General features: G+C 37.8%; 1 protein-coding gene across 1 annotated transcript in view; it reads right to left on the bottom strand.

Moving 5' to 3' along the window:
* stim2 (stromal interaction molecule 2) overlaps window positions 1–16,009 on the bottom strand; it is a 46,505-nt gene that overhangs the window by 21,037 nt on the left and 9,459 nt on the right. The window contains exon 2 of the mRNA XM_004916759.4: window positions 10,832–10,962. Within this exon, the coding sequence (XP_004916816.2) occupies window positions 10,832–10,962 (131 nt within the window). The remainder of the gene's footprint in view (window positions 1–10,831; window positions 10,963–16,009) is intronic.

Raw genomic sequence — 16,009 nt, 5'->3', positions numbered from 1 at the left:
TACTAAGATAAGTAATAAAAATTAAAAACAACAATTACATTGTATCCTCAGAATAAAAGCTAAAAAGTTGCTAAGTATAGAGCATTCTATAAAAGGTAACCTAAAAGTGAACTATCCCTTGGAAAACCAGTCCAAAAAAAAAAAAAAAAATTCAGAGCAATCCAAAAAAGGCAATGCACGCAATAGAACATCATTTAGTGCAGACTGTAAATTAATTATAACAGCAAATGAGAATAAAACCTGGATGTTAAGCTTACGCTAAGCTTTATCATCTTCCTAATCAATCTTATAATATGGATTTATGGGTTTGCTGAAGTAGAGATTTTGATCCGATTTTGTGGGTCAGACTATCTGTCAGATAGCAAATCTTCCATGTACCTTGCCACTACATCCAACTAGGATGCAACCTGTTGCTTCAACGCCATTCTACAAAGTCCCCCTGTGTAGTGTAGCTTAAGGGGAACCAGGTACAAAGCTGAAGGGATTTCATCTATACTAACGATCAGTAGATTTCTCACTGAAAGCAGGTACTTGGCACAATCGTGGCAGGTAAGGGATAAAAGAAAATGAAAATTATACTAATATACAACAACACAATGTGGTATTTGCTGATAAGTGCTGTGGTGGTCTAATGAAGTTGTCATTAGATCCAGTTGTATACAGACTGATATTCTCTTTCAGATAATACATTACTAGTTGCATCCCACTAACTGCAACTGGAGAGCACAAGAAGCCTTTGATCTGTGACCGTCACCACTGCTTATTATACTCCTATTACATATTGTAGCACTAAACCGATTACCGCAAAAGATCTGTGGGAATACCAAACACTAATTTTATATTCAAATTTAAGATTAAAGAAAAAATAAAGTTTGACCAAGTCACCAAAGTGCTAGGAATTTCTCTCTGACTTTTGGGATCCTTTGTGTACAATGTTGCTAAATTGCAGAAGTACAGTTTTTTTCTTTGTCGCATTTCAAGTGCAAAAACAAATCCGTATAATAACATTCAAACAAAGTTTCAATAAACTAAGGTAGAGCACTTTAGAAGGGGTTACTAATGAAAATCAAGAGACTTTTGACATGGGAAATCAACAGCATTTACGGAAGCTATGTCACACACACAATACGTAGCTCTGTTCCAGCAGTGCAACAGGAAAACCTATGACATTTGTGGGATGTTTCTGTTACATATCACACCATATGCTGTGTGAGCCCGAGACGGAAACATTAGCATCCACACACTTCCTCCCCATATACAGAGCCATAGATACACACAGATACGTTACATCAGTCTGAAAGATTACAGTTCTGGAAATGCACAATACGGACACATTACACTACATTTTTAAAAACTCTTATTTTGTATGCACATCAAATTAGAGGTGGGACTAGATAGAGCTTATAGCACCACGTTCCATTATCATTGCCTTGATATCCATATTAAAACTAAAAGAATTTTCTTATCTGCTGTGTGAATGCGTGCCATTTTACCTTGAATTGTTTCCTCCATGGCTACACAGCAACTTTTCGAGCTTGTGAAGCCAACACACATTTTACCCATACAGGGCGACAGTACACTATGGGACAGATGTACCAATAGTCGGAGTTTTGGTTAAGCAATTTGTGTTTTTTGCGCTACAAATGTTTGAAAAAAATGTGTATCTTTTTGCCTTTTATTATGTGTCAAAGCCACAAAAAGTGTCAAGTGTCCTAGGCAAATCGTAACAATCTTCATTTAAGTTGTGGTTCTAGAGGTTGGGGGGGTAGTTTGTAAGCGCATAAAAATTCTTACAAAATCAAAAATTATTTCCCTTATCGTTTTACACATTTTAATTTGTTTTATATTCGGATCTTTAAATAAATGACTAGACATTTGTGGTTTTAGTGGAAATGAGTTTATTCATGGTTTCAAAAACCTCTACAACCACTAAAATCAGGCAGTTGCTAATTGGGCTTTGTAATGTGGATAAAGAAAAACTCACCAGCACACCCTGGCTCCTCCAAAACAAAAAACTTTAGCCTGGTGCTCAGTATCAAGAGGGAACGGCACCCTCCAATCCAATCTCAAACAGCATAGATACTGGCACAGCAAGGCAATTATAAGCAGGTAAAACCTGCACGTTCATTTAGTGCAACACAGTAACATTTGTCTGACGAAGGGGTTCACCCTGAAACGTTACTGTGTTGCACTAAATAAACATGCAGGTTTTACCTGCTTATAATTGCCTTGCTGTGCCAGTATCTATGCTGTTCGCTAACTGGGCCTCCCCATTTAAAGATACACAAGACCCTTTAATGTTTTGCTATTGGTCCTTTTATTGTTATGGATGATCAGTCACTTTCAGTAGTTTGTTTCCTGTCTTAGTACAGTCTTTACCAGACACCAACCACATCTTACACAGGTTTAGCTTTTCCTGACCTGTGGGTTCATGTTTACTACCCTCCCATGGATTCAAAATTACAATACATTTACTCCTATTTCTTATTAGGAAAAGAAAATCTATTTCCATTTGGGAAGATCCACACAAACGTGCTGGACCAAATCAGGTTAATGCAATTGTTAGGCTTCAAGGCAAATGATCAGATTATTATACAGGCTTAGGTAATGCCGCTTGTAGAGGATCGCAAAAGCATTGGATATCGCTTGTCTCATCGAACATGTGGGACAAAAGATTTTGACTGAGCGCTATTGAAGCACCCAAGCAAAAGCATAAGGGTAGAATTCCTATTGTGCCTATTGTTTCTACCTCCATGTGACGATTCAGCCCTGAACGTCAGTGTAGGGTATTAATGATCATTCCTGCGACCAATGGTCAAAGGAAAGATTGTAATTGTATGGCCAGCTTAAAGGAGAAGGAAAGGCTAACAAAGAGTTAATCTCAAGCTGCAGGCATACCTTCAGTACTCTCAATAGTGCCCTTAAGTCTCCCCATATTTCTCCCGTTCAGATGATCAGAAGCCTCATAGGGAATAAAAAAAAAATGCTGAGCTCTGTAAAGAAAGTTCCCATAATGCCTCGCTCCTGCACCGAGACCCAGACCAGTGTACATGCTCAGTTTGTAAGACTATGAGGAAGCTTCCTGCTGATTGGCTTAGATCCACATTCCTAAGGGGGGGGAGGGAGTTCTTAGCATTCTTGAGGGAGGGGGGAGCAGGAGAGAGGAGAGAGCTGCGTGTCTCTGGCACAGGAAAACAGAGACAACAAATCTTTTGACAGAGGACAGTGCCGCTTTTCTGTGAGTGCTTATGGCTGTATTTACATAGACCTTTCTGATAAAGCTTACTTGTTTTTACCTTTCCTTCTCCTTTAAGCCCATCAAACACAGTCTGTTCTTTTTCTTTTTTGGTAAATACTGAAAAAACGTTTAAGACAGGCAATATGTATGTTTGATCATAAGTATGGACAATTATTAAAGAAGCCACTCTAATGTTCTAATAAACATATTCTATGCACAGGTCATGGGGATGAAGTCATGTATGGTACATATAACATTCAATGAAAATGGATATGAAACACATTCACACACACACACACACACACACAATGAGAACTTACTTTTAGCTAGCTGGGAAGCATGAAAAGGAAACCAAAATCATTATTTAAGATCAGAAAATGCATTTAGAAATCATGCAGAAGCAGACCAAGGTTCAGAATCATGTCAAGGACTGTAAAATGGCTCATGGAAAATCATGATAAATGACAACTGTAATAAGTTGCTAGTCAATCTTTTTCCCCATTTAAGCTGGTTACATAGTAAGATACATAGCAAAATGTAGCAACAACATAAAAAGCTTTGCTCCCAAAGTCTGAGTGAAATGGGGGAGGAATTTACCAAGAGTGTACATTTTGGGAAAAAAAAAATGTCTGAAATGTATTTCCCACAGAGGTTTCATTTTATGGGCATGTATCTGAATTACAGCATTCGATGGGACTCTGCAACCTACAAACCAGTCTAGCCCACAACTGAATACAATGAGTATTTTATTGCAACTTAAAATCAAAACTAATGTTTTTTATTTGATTCTAAAGCAACAAATAATAATAATACAGTTTAGCATTTTGACATAAATAAGCATTTCCCCAATGGTGACATTAGGGACCTAAAATGTCTATTTTTCACTAGAAATAATGAAATCTACGCAGCTATACTGTAGCATGATAGATGAATAGATATGTTTACACATCTTTATGTAATTGCTAAGCTGTGAGAACATGATTTCAAATTTGATAAAACCCCAGCAAACACTTTTTTTCACACTCAGAAGCAAATTCATATCAGCTCTATAAATTAAGGCCTTACTATACCACAACGTATCAGCCTCTCACTCTCTACACAGCAATGTGCTGTACAGCAGATCCCATGTGCCATAGGCCTTAACATTCATTTACCTCCATGGAAACCAGACAAAAAGGACACATCTAAAATCTTTTTCTGTTGCATAAAAGAACAGCTAAAACTATAATCCATAAGCCAATGCCCATGGCCCACAGTCTACAACAAGCATTCCCTTGGCCCTCAATGAGTCTGGAGAACTAAATACACCCTCCTAAAAGCCAAAAGCATTGAATAAGTATAGTAACAAGAGGAGATGGGATGACATACTAGAAAGGTACATACAGACAAAGTCTTCCCTCCCTTAACACCTACAAATAGGAATTCTAGCAACAAAGGCATGGGTGGGTTAAGCCCCTTTATCTGGCACTGCTATTCATTTTATTGAGGTACTGAAGGTATATCCTTTAAACAGCTGAGCACAGGACACAAAGTTTTGGGATAGCATGGTTAAGCATTGGTTACAGAAGGATACTGGCACACCCTTACACACTTTAGGGGCATACAGCTCAGCATTCTGGTACAACCTTACACACAGTGAAACATCCAGATGGCGGTGTTGTTAGATGTTTCAAGATCTTACAGGATAAAAATACTTTATAGGGCCCCAAAAACCTGAGTGGGTTCTATATACCGCTGAGCCTCCCAGTGGGTCTGTGTCCACTGCATAAACATTAGTAGAATCCACTTCTGTCATCAGCTTACAAAGAACCGGAGTAATATCTCGCCCAGAAACACTCGCACTACATACCAACTAACACATAGGCATAACTAGACAAACTCAGTGTATGTCAGTATATTCACACGTCAACATACTCAAACACTGAGCACTGTCCCATGAATCGGCATGCTCACCCACCCCCAGAAAGTTCATAGCCAATATTACTTTTGCACACTAAATAGACAGACCAATGATCAGCCAGAATGCTTCCTTTATGCCATTCATTTGGTCGATAAGCTACATCCATTGCACCTGTTAGGCTGCAGGCTCTATGGGTCAGAGGAAAATGCTATGAAGAATATGTGCTTATCCTAATACAGTATATCAAGTTATCACTTCTGAAGCCACACTTATCATGGAAGCACCCTTATTTAGATGTTTTAAAGAAACGTAGGAGGAAATCAGTCAAAACATCACAAAACTCAATCGGCTCTCGTTCAAGTCAATGGGAATCATGTGGAAACCCAGGCATGCGTGTGATACAGCTTGAGCTTTAGCAATGGAGCCCCATTCTGTCCTATATAAATATCAAAGACAGCTGAACTTCTGGAGGTAGTTAAAACATAGTAATACCCCCTACTAAATAATCATGTTATCTGCGTTTTTACACTACAGTGGCCTTGTGATAAATATTTGTCTAGGCATGGGACTATTTTAGCTTGGGAAAAGTTTGCATGAAGGCAAATATTTGAACAGGTGCAGGTTATGTGTTAGATTTGCATAGGAGAAGAGATGGCATGTTTGCAGGTTTACTAGAAGTAATCAGTCAGAAAAATCAGAAGGTATAAGGCCCCCATCAGGCTCCCTGTTATTTATTCATAGATGCAATATCCATACACTTCAGACATATGGCTGGCAACCTTCAGGATCTCTATACAAGTTAATCTGTGCGGTAGATGTTGGGGATAAGAATATACTGTATAAATATATTCTGATAAAAAAACATCTTTATTGTATCAAAGGTAAAATATATATGACAACCCCACAGGCTATGGCATTACGCATTTCGTGCCTGCACAATACTTTGTCATAGGGAGTAAGTAACTTTTTTTTTTTTTTACAAATATATAATAAAGATGTTTTTTTTTGTTATTTTTAGAGTTGTGTGCAGAATATATTTTTATATTCTAATCATGGTACCCCTCTAATACTGGGGTTATTTCTGCACTCTCAGTGCTAGCTGATGAGAGAACTTCCTTAGTTTATTTTGGAGTTAGTTATTGGGGGATGTAATGAATATAAAGTGACAGTAAGTGAACTGTGATCTGACTACTTTAAAGGGAAACTTAAGCTACACATATTTTGATTACATACTTTCACTTGGTAGGATTTTACATGCCTGCAAAATGGAGCAGTGGGATGGCTGGAGACTCAGCACCTAAAAGTAAAATGGGTGGAGTGCAATCCACCCAGGAGTGCAGTCACAAACAAAGGAGGCCATACCTAGCCCAACATTCCCAACATTCCATCATAGTTACTCTGGATAACAGTGATACTGTAGCATGATGCACTTGTATGGAAAATCAGACAGGACGAACTTGTCTGGAGTAATATTCTACTTCAGTTAGTCCCTACCAAGTCTTGGCAAAGAAGCTGGATGCACAGTGCCAGCACATGTGGTAATGTGACCCACTTGATCACCCTGTACCTTTAATGAAATTCCCTGTATTCGGTCACACCTTTTTGGTAACTAATTAGCAAACAGAATGAGGAATTTGTATGTATCTGCTTAGCTATTTACCTAACCCTAATTTTGCTTAACTCAACAAAATCTATGAGCCAGGAACACAGTTGGGTTAAGTTAAAAGCCTTTTGGGGTAACACATTTCTCAGCTGTTAAACAATGTCAGCAGAATGTGACTTGTAGATCCGTCTTCCACATTGCCTTACGCAATCCTTTAAAAAAAGGTTATATGTATAGTTTATACATAGATTTATATATTATGATTTTATAATTGTTTTACATCATTCAGCTTTAAATTGGGACAACGTTCATTTTGAATGACCAGACACATCAGGTGTATTTTTTTTCTTTGATTATCATTTTCTAGCCCTGCCTTAGTGATCTTCTACTCTGACAATCATGTTTTCTAAGGTAATTTCAACCCTGCAACCAGATGACAAAGTTGAAATTCTAAGCGTTAGATTTACTGAACAAAAAATTATATTTGAAACTACGCAAAAAAAAAAATTTGGATGACCTGCACACTCACTATGTCTATGTTTAAGGAGAACTGGCCCTTTAAAGCCTATAGCAAAATTTCAAATAAATTAATATTTAAAATGGTTCAATATACTTATCTGGATAACTATGAATGTGCTTTCTTTTACAAAGGTAAACTACTGCCTCCAAGTTAAACCACAGAATTCCTAAGAACTATAATGCAATAACAGCCGTCACAAGAGAAAATGAAAGAGACCTCATTGCTCACTCTACTGGGTTCTACAGACTGTAATACATTGGATATGAAAAACACCTTAAACACACACTGTAATTCTCCATTAACAATAACCCAATAGTGTTGAACTTTGAAAAAGCTGCTCCACCTTACAGAATCCATAATAAATTGATTCCACAGACAGGGGTTCCTGCAGTTGCATGTCAAGCGGTGATTAGTGTAATAAAAAAAAAACCTGTATATATTTAAAGAACTGTAAATAAATACCGAACTGCAAAAGTGCTCAGCAGAACACTTGAACGTCATTGAGGGTTTATGTGCCTGTGCCTCCTAACACATTAAACAAGCTTAATACGGCTCACTTGTCACTAACCAAACAATTATGTCATTAAAAAATATATAGCTAATTTCCTAATTTCCTAAAGTAAACAGCTTAATGGAAACATAGGAGTTTTAGCACAAAAAAAAAAAAAAAAGAACGTTGAGATTTTCATTTGAAAATGTTTTATTGGAAACATTCAACTAATCCTGAATTTATTAGGGTAAATACCTTTAGAACATAAATAACTTGTTTTATTGCTGCTCGTGTGTTCAAGTCTTCTTTGCATTACAGGAACAAGATCTTGTGGGCCCTGTCCCATAATATCTATTTTGTTAAATGAACATATCAGTACCATGTTAATTATATCCCCTGTATTGCTTTTGTTTTTTTGGAAAACTAAACTCAGTAACTGTAAAGACCCTGTGTATAGCCCTCAACCACTGAAGCAACTTAATATTAAAAAAATAAAAATAAATGTTTTTGCCCATCTTACCTAGGATATGAATTAGAATGCACAGTGGATCTACTTGTCCATACATGCTAGTCAGTAAAAGGAGAAGACCAATGACCACAAACAGATTAATTTCATTAAATAAAATTATATAATTTGTTTCCCAAAAAGTTCTTTTAGTCAATAATCTTGTACATTATGATTTCATTAAAATAAATAAATATATTTTTTACAATGTTGCTGCCTTTTCCACTTCATAGCCTAGGCTTAACTTTTGCCTGCTTTCCCAACTCACAGCCAAGGCTAACCTTTGGCCCTCTGCTAATTAAACTCATCACTGCTGTATGTTACACCTTAATGCTGGAAAACGAAGGACAGTGTGAAGCAGAAGAGATGTTTTTGAAGGACATGTCCCTAGATATCTTAACACTTCTTCCAAAATCATAATGTGGCCCAAAGTGACATGCTCTGAGGAAGAGCAATAAAGCCCTTCAATAAGTCTGGTTTCAGTACAGCACATCGCATAACAGTAAGGCCATGTTCTGCATGGTAAATTACAGCAATTTTAGAAAATCTGAGATCTCCAATTATTAACACAACTTGGTTTTTGTGATTCAAGATTATAACAGATTGTAAATACAACAAAAAAAAATGTAATTGCATTTCCTTGCCCCTCCAGCAGAAAATTATATTTCAAAAGGCTTTTAATTATTTCCCTCTCTTCTGTATTAGGAAACTTCCTTGTACTCGATAGTAACAAAGTTGCATAAATCCATATTGGTGGCAAAACAATCCTTATGTTTGCTTTATTGAAAATGTAAAATGTTTTTAGGGACAGTGAACAAAATTACAGAAAGACCCCTTATCTGGAAAACCCAGGTACCAAGCCTTCCAGATGTGTTTTGGTGATGAACAAAATTAATGCTAGAGCTATGGAGGAAACTATGAAAATGCGATTCATGTTTTTATCTCTTCCCTCTACCCTCATTCCTTTTGTATGTATCACAGGCGATCTATCGTGGCTCTGTGGGACACCAGCCTTATAGAGGTCTGAGGCTGATGTTTATTCATTTAAACACATGACACTTTTTTTGAATTCATACATTCGTTGTATACATAAATGCATTTGATAAGATGGGCTTTGCTCTCATTGGTGTCTTAGAATGTTTAAACTGTGTACCAACTTCCATTTGGTATACTGACAACGATCTGGACAAAACTGGAATTCTGTGAAATAGCCAAGCTTTTCAAGCACCAAAAAACACCTGCAAAAATCCTAATTAAATACACACACACAAACTGTATTTGTCACCTACATTAAGCATCATTCTACCAATCTAGCAACAGATCAAAACAACATCTAAAACAGATCCTTAGCCATGTAAAGATAATGTTCAGCTACAGTTCTCCTTAGTAACCCTTAGAAAGCAATCAGTAGTAATCAGCATTATGCTTTGATTTATCTACTGCAGTTAGACAAAAGTAAATCTCTGATTGGTTGCTATATATTATTGGAATCGGGCATATTTTCACAATACTAGTAAACAAATCCTTGGGTGTTTAAAGTGCTACAATTACCAAAATAACTGAGATACAAATTAAACTGCTTCCCATAGTTACACTTTAGGCAAATACAAGGTGTATACTGCCCAGTACGCATTGGTATCTGATCAATAGGACAACCTGGCCAGGTTTAGGGTACACCCCAGGCTTTATTGCAAATGAATGTGGGAAATCTAAGCAACCCTAAAAGCCAGTATACCCAAAAGATATAGCTTGACAAAGTAACCAATTACTAAGTTACTAATTTAAAAAATTAGTCAGGTGAGAAAAAACTTACAAGGCTCAAAGTCTGCACCCACCCTGTCTGGCATAATGGAACACTTTAAAGAAGTCTATAGGATTGTGTGCTTCTGCGTGCAGTCCTTCCAGTTTCTGTAAAAACTATATTATCAATAACTGTCAAAGAACAGGATTTTTGAAGGACAAAAAAAATGAAAAAAATCAAGCCAAAAAAATAATCTTAGGACTAACAAAAATGTAAAAAAAAACTGCACTTGCAAAAACTGACATTTATATTCTATTAGGGCACAAAAACTGTATTAACTGTACAGCTTTTTCATTTCCTAGTGGCACTGGTTCTATAACCACACCTAAAACATTGCAACATTGTACAAAGCTGTGTAAATTTAACAGGAAATCATGGGGGTATGCATTACCCTGCTCCCCAGAGAACCTTCATTCAACTACCGAGCAACAGATTCAAAAAGCATTTCTATTAAGTAAACTGCTGGTTATAGATGCCTGTGACTGATTTAGTAGGAAAGCAGCTTACAAAGCATTGTTGAGGAACATTTAAGAAGAAAAAAAAATATCTGGTAAAACATTTATTAAATCTAAACATATGATAAAAATTAAAAAGAAAAAACAAAAAATACATGCACGTTTTAGTACTAGAGCTTTCCATAACATTACACATGATTAAAATTGCCTATAACTCCACGTGGCAGAAAACAAAGTATCCAACTGTTGTTTCTTTCATTTCAACAATAGTTGGAAACAATAGTATTAATCTGCTATAAGATGAAACATGCATTCTTACCTCATCACTTTCCTCTACTTCAATGCCACCATCTTTGTCATCATCCATTTGCTTATGGATTGTACATATTGCCTCAAGGCTGGATCTGTCATCTTCAGTAAGGACAGGTGGACTTAATGAATTAAAAGGGTCTGTAAATTAAGAAGAAAAATGGGAGAAAGGTCAGTTATTTGCACAATAAGATTATATTATATATATATATATATATATATATATATATATATATATATATATATATACACACACAGAGAAAAACAGGGCACACCCTAATAGTAATCAACTGCCCCGGGTGCTTGCAAAAAACATGTATATAGCAAGACAGTGAGCCGCACACACAGGGACTTAGATAGAAAACAAAAAAATTTTTTATTAATGAAAAAAATCCAACGTTTCGAGCACCAACTGTGCTCTTCCTCAGTTCCTGGTTTGTCCCTGAGGAAGAGCACAGTTGGTGCTCGAAACGTTGGATTTTTTTCAATAATAAAAAAATTTTTTGTTTTCCCTGTGTGTGCGGCTCACTGTCTTGCTATTATATATATATATATATATATATATATATATATATATATATAAATAAAAACCCACATATTACCTTTATAATAAAGATATACATACATACAATTACTTTTCTTTTTGTAGGGAAACATTACAAAGAATTATAGGGGTCCCATTGTAAACAGCATGTGTCCATCCATAGGTTAAGAATCCCTGACCTACATCTAATCTCTCACCTTCTAGCTAGCCTTTCATTAGGTTAAATCAATTGCTTGCTAGTCTGGCATAGTTCCAGTCCAAGCGTCTCACTTGCATCCAGCAAAAGGTATACTAGTAACAGCGCTGGCCCAAGGCTGACCTTCACACAGTAGGAAATGTATTCCAAGGAGATGTTCAGCTTACAATTAACATTTAGGTGACCATTTACTAACGGCTGCTGAAACGGTCTAAAATGCATTGGTCGTTTTTATGTTCCAAATTTTAAAGTGCCCAAGTGAGATGAGCCTGATTTGTCTTGCAATGTCTGTTGGTGTACTTCAAGTGAGTGATTTGCGGTTGGGAAAGGAGTAGAGTGCCTGCAAAGTGCTGGTAATCCAACGGCAAAAATGCCCAGGGGAGACAACTGTTAAACAATAGTTTATTATCAAATATTAAAGAAAAAGGAACCCAGGTCACTTACCCTAGCATTTTGATATTCACAATAAATAGGCTAAATAGAAAGGCCAAGATTTAAAAGCCAAACATTAAGATAATTAAAAGGCGCAACTAAAGAAAAAAAAAAACATCTGTAAGATACATTTCTTTGATTAAAAAGTCAATATTATGGTATTGCAACTCTAGCCCGTAACTAGTAGATTAAGTCAGAAACACAAATAACCTCCAACAAAATGTTATCCCTGGATTTTTCCCACGGCTAAGCAGCGTGCCTATAATAGCAGCAGGGTTATCAGTGATCCAGTCACATGAAAGGCCCACACCATTATTACGTACTAACCTTTATTTATATAGTGCCAACATAAGAACTACTTTGGTGAAAACTCATGATTCCATCAGTCCCAGAAGAACAAATATAAAGTTGGCTATATACGTTAGGGTGAAGACACATGGCGCTACTAGAAGCAGCTACTTGTCATGACTACTAAAATAGACAATGCTGATCATTTACTGATAATTGTCTCTACATGTGTTTTAGCAGAGGCAATTCTCAGTATTGTCTATGGCAGGGTATTTTCTGGAGTTTAGTAGCCATGACAAGTTGCTGCTACTAGTAGCGCCGTGACAATTACAATCTTTCCTGCAAAGTTCGTTCCTACCCTCCACTAATGTTCAGGGCTGAATTGTCAGATAGAGAGGCAGAATTCTACCTCTACCTGACGAATCAGCCCTAAACGCAGCTTTTGCTCGGGCACCTTCAATAGTGCCCGATCTTTGAAACAACCAATAGCCAAGGCTTTTGGGATATCGGTTGTCTCGTCGATCCACCATACACGCACCGAAGATCATACAAAACCACAAAGAAATGGACATGTTTTTGGACTACAGGGTGAAAACTGAAACTTCTTTCCTCTGACATTTATTTCTTAGTGTTGTATATATTTGAGACAGATCTGTAGATTAAATATGTTGCACAAATACATTTAAAAGGTTTTTCCCCCTCCTCTGCATGTATTTAAAAAAAAAAAAAAAAAAGGCCAACTGGTGCTTTCGTGCTTTTAACAAGCTGAAGTAAAAATTCTCCTAGCATTTAGTAAGAGGAATAAGATATCAGCTATTGAGAAACGTGCTGAGCCAATGGAGGAGCTTTAATTGAATTAGCAGATGGCTTCCCAAATACAGCCTACTCATCACAGGGCGTTACTGGGAGGTATATGAATGAATCACAGTGCAAAATTGAACTTAAAAATGTCATGTTCGGCATTAAATGAATGGCAGTTACCAGCCAGGTCATGAATGCCATTCCTCTGACATGTCTGACCATGTAGACAGCGCAGTTTATAGGCAATGCAGTATATAATCTTGTTATGCACTCTCAGGGTTAAAGAAAAGTTGAAAAGATTTGGATCTTGGGGTTTTACATAAATGGGTCATATTTTCTTATTTCAAGCTGAATTTAACAAAATATTATGTAGGAAACATTGCTCAGACATGCATTTTGGCAACTCAATTATAACTTTGCACATCGATCAAAAAGCATGAAATGCGCAGAAACACTTCACTTCAACATGTATTGCCTTCAAACATGGGCTTTACACGGGCTGTTGAACTGCCTCTATTTAGCCTCTCAAAAAGCTACAATATCACAACAGATTTGTCAGTGTAGTTTCAGTCCCTGAAAAAGTAGCAGTTCCAAACCATGTTATTTGTCACCAATTTACTTATAGCAGATCCTCCACCAGGTACTGCCCTTACCTACTCATATTACTTGCATTTCCTTGTCACTCCCACGCACAGCATGAATGTTGGGCCTAAAATGCTCAAGTATGCATTTTCAGAAAGAATCCACATAGATGTAAGAGCAATGTGATTACTTGTACCCCAGAAGTGCAACCCAATTCTGCAAACACAGCTGTGACATAAATTGAGTTATCGTATGTACCTCAGCGCTGGACAAGAGCAGTTCCCCTACCCACCCGCTCTTGAATATTATAAAATTATAGTACTGTCGCATAAAGGGGACTTATCGCCCTAAAATTGCTTCCCCCATCAGAGCCCTCACTCTGGTTGGGGGAAACAAGTCTCTTTAAAAACCAAAAAAAGCCCCTAGAGTGTTAGTCTCCCCATACCAGGAGGAGCTCCCAGTTGAGGCAGCCATCTTGTGACACTCACATGCGCATAATGAGCAAATACCACAACTCACTCATTATGCACATGCGTGTAACGTGGCAGGGCGAGTCGCATACACTGTTCCTACATTACACAATGCGCATGCTGTGCAAGCAGGGGGTACTTTTGCAATTTACATTTATTTTGTTATTTCAGAGATATTAGTCAGCAACTCTAGGGTTAACCGAGTATAAAGGAAGTGGACAGAAAGTAGCTCTGATTGTCAAAGAGAGTTCTTGAGTGAAAGTCTGTTGTTATCTCAGAAACCAGTAAAAATAGAAAATTAAATGTAAATTGCAAAAATGCTTAGAGATCCACACTGAGTTTACATCAATTCATGGTTTAAGTTCAGCTTTAAGACATTATTGTCTTAGCAGTCCAGTATTATTTTTTTTTTAATCATCATAAGAAGCCCAAACTGCAGTAGATAACATGAAATGCACAGCGTGAGAAATTTGCTACCACTAAAAGTAACTTGGTTCTGTGAACTAAAGCTAAAGCAGGCGGTTGGTTGAAGAATGACAGGTCACTTTATTTAAACCCTGCCATCCTGTCGCTACACAAAGTGTGACACGAGAGGCTTCGGAGCCTGGGAAGAATGTGTGTCAGTGCAAAGCAGGATGTTCCCTCCCCTTCCTGTAGCAATACAATTCATTATATGAATGAAAACAATTTAAACATGAAACACTGCCAAGTGCAATCCCTTAGCTGATAATGAGGTCTGCATTGCAATACGCCTAGCCGCCCTATCACAGCTCAGGGTTCATGCCTCAAACCAAGGCATCATACTTAGCCAAAAAAAAATATTCAGTCTGCTCCCATAGGATGAGACCCGGTGGTCTCACAAAGGCAGACCCCAGAAGGCCCCTTAGCATCCATCATGGGGGCTAGAACTGTAAACACAGCTGAATGCTATAAAACAAGAGTGACACCATAAAACTGAATCTGCAAAGCTTCCTATGCTGCAGAAACAAGCTCAGATAACACAGACAGGCTCTCTATCAATTCCCTAGTCAGGGACTCACTCCCCAGGGTATAAAGTGACAAGGCAAGTTAAAAGTTAATGTCCTCCCCAGTGAAAGCCCATTAGGTAGTCATGCTGATTATATACACCTTTTCCTGCATTCCTGCTCAGAACTTCCAGGCTGCCCCACCAAACACTTTTTTTTTTGCATGCATGCATGGACTATCGTGAGTGTGCGTCTCTCTTTTGGGGCCCCGGGTGTACAAGACATGTAATCCTCCATGCTGCAGGACGAAAAAAAAGCTGAAAACTGGACACAAGATCTCATTCACTAATGGCTGGGTAGGATGCAAAGAACAAAACACAGAAACAAGCCACCATGCTTTTTGCACTTAGCTCCATGCCATGGTGTCAGCGGCTGTAGAAAGCAAGGACCTGTTCCCCACAATGAATACAACTCTGTCTGCATTTGGCAGCACTGTACTCACCAGGGACGGCAGGGGGAAGACACTTAGGATTACCCTAATATGCACATAATTGAGATGCACAGGCTATGGCGAGCCAACGGGCACAGGGTGCAAATAGGGCACCATATCTGCATTGCTACTGCCAACGCACTTCCTGCATCTCACTGAAGATTTGCAAAGTAAGCCCCTAGACAAAACCCAAGTACTTTTTCAATGAGGATTTCTGCAATATTCTTTTTATACAACAATAATAGTAATAACAGTCCTGTGATGTGAGTGATGGAATTGGAGAGTACTGAATATGAATGGTTCAGAAGGTCCTTGGGTGTGTTTGAGCTCCAGCAGGGCACATTTGATATTGCCTGCCATGGTGTTCAGGCAGCAGGGAGCATATTAGCAGAACAACCCCAAGAACTTCACAGCTGACAC

This window comes from Xenopus tropicalis, chromosome 1, assembly GCF_000004195.4.
Source record: "Xenopus tropicalis strain Nigerian chromosome 1, UCB_Xtro_10.0, whole genome shotgun sequence".
In the NCBI taxonomy this organism is placed as follows: Eukaryota; Metazoa; Chordata; class Amphibia; order Anura; family Pipidae; genus Xenopus; species Xenopus tropicalis.
Note: the sequence above shows the minus strand (reverse complement) of the source record. Positions and strands in the feature narration are given on the sequence as shown.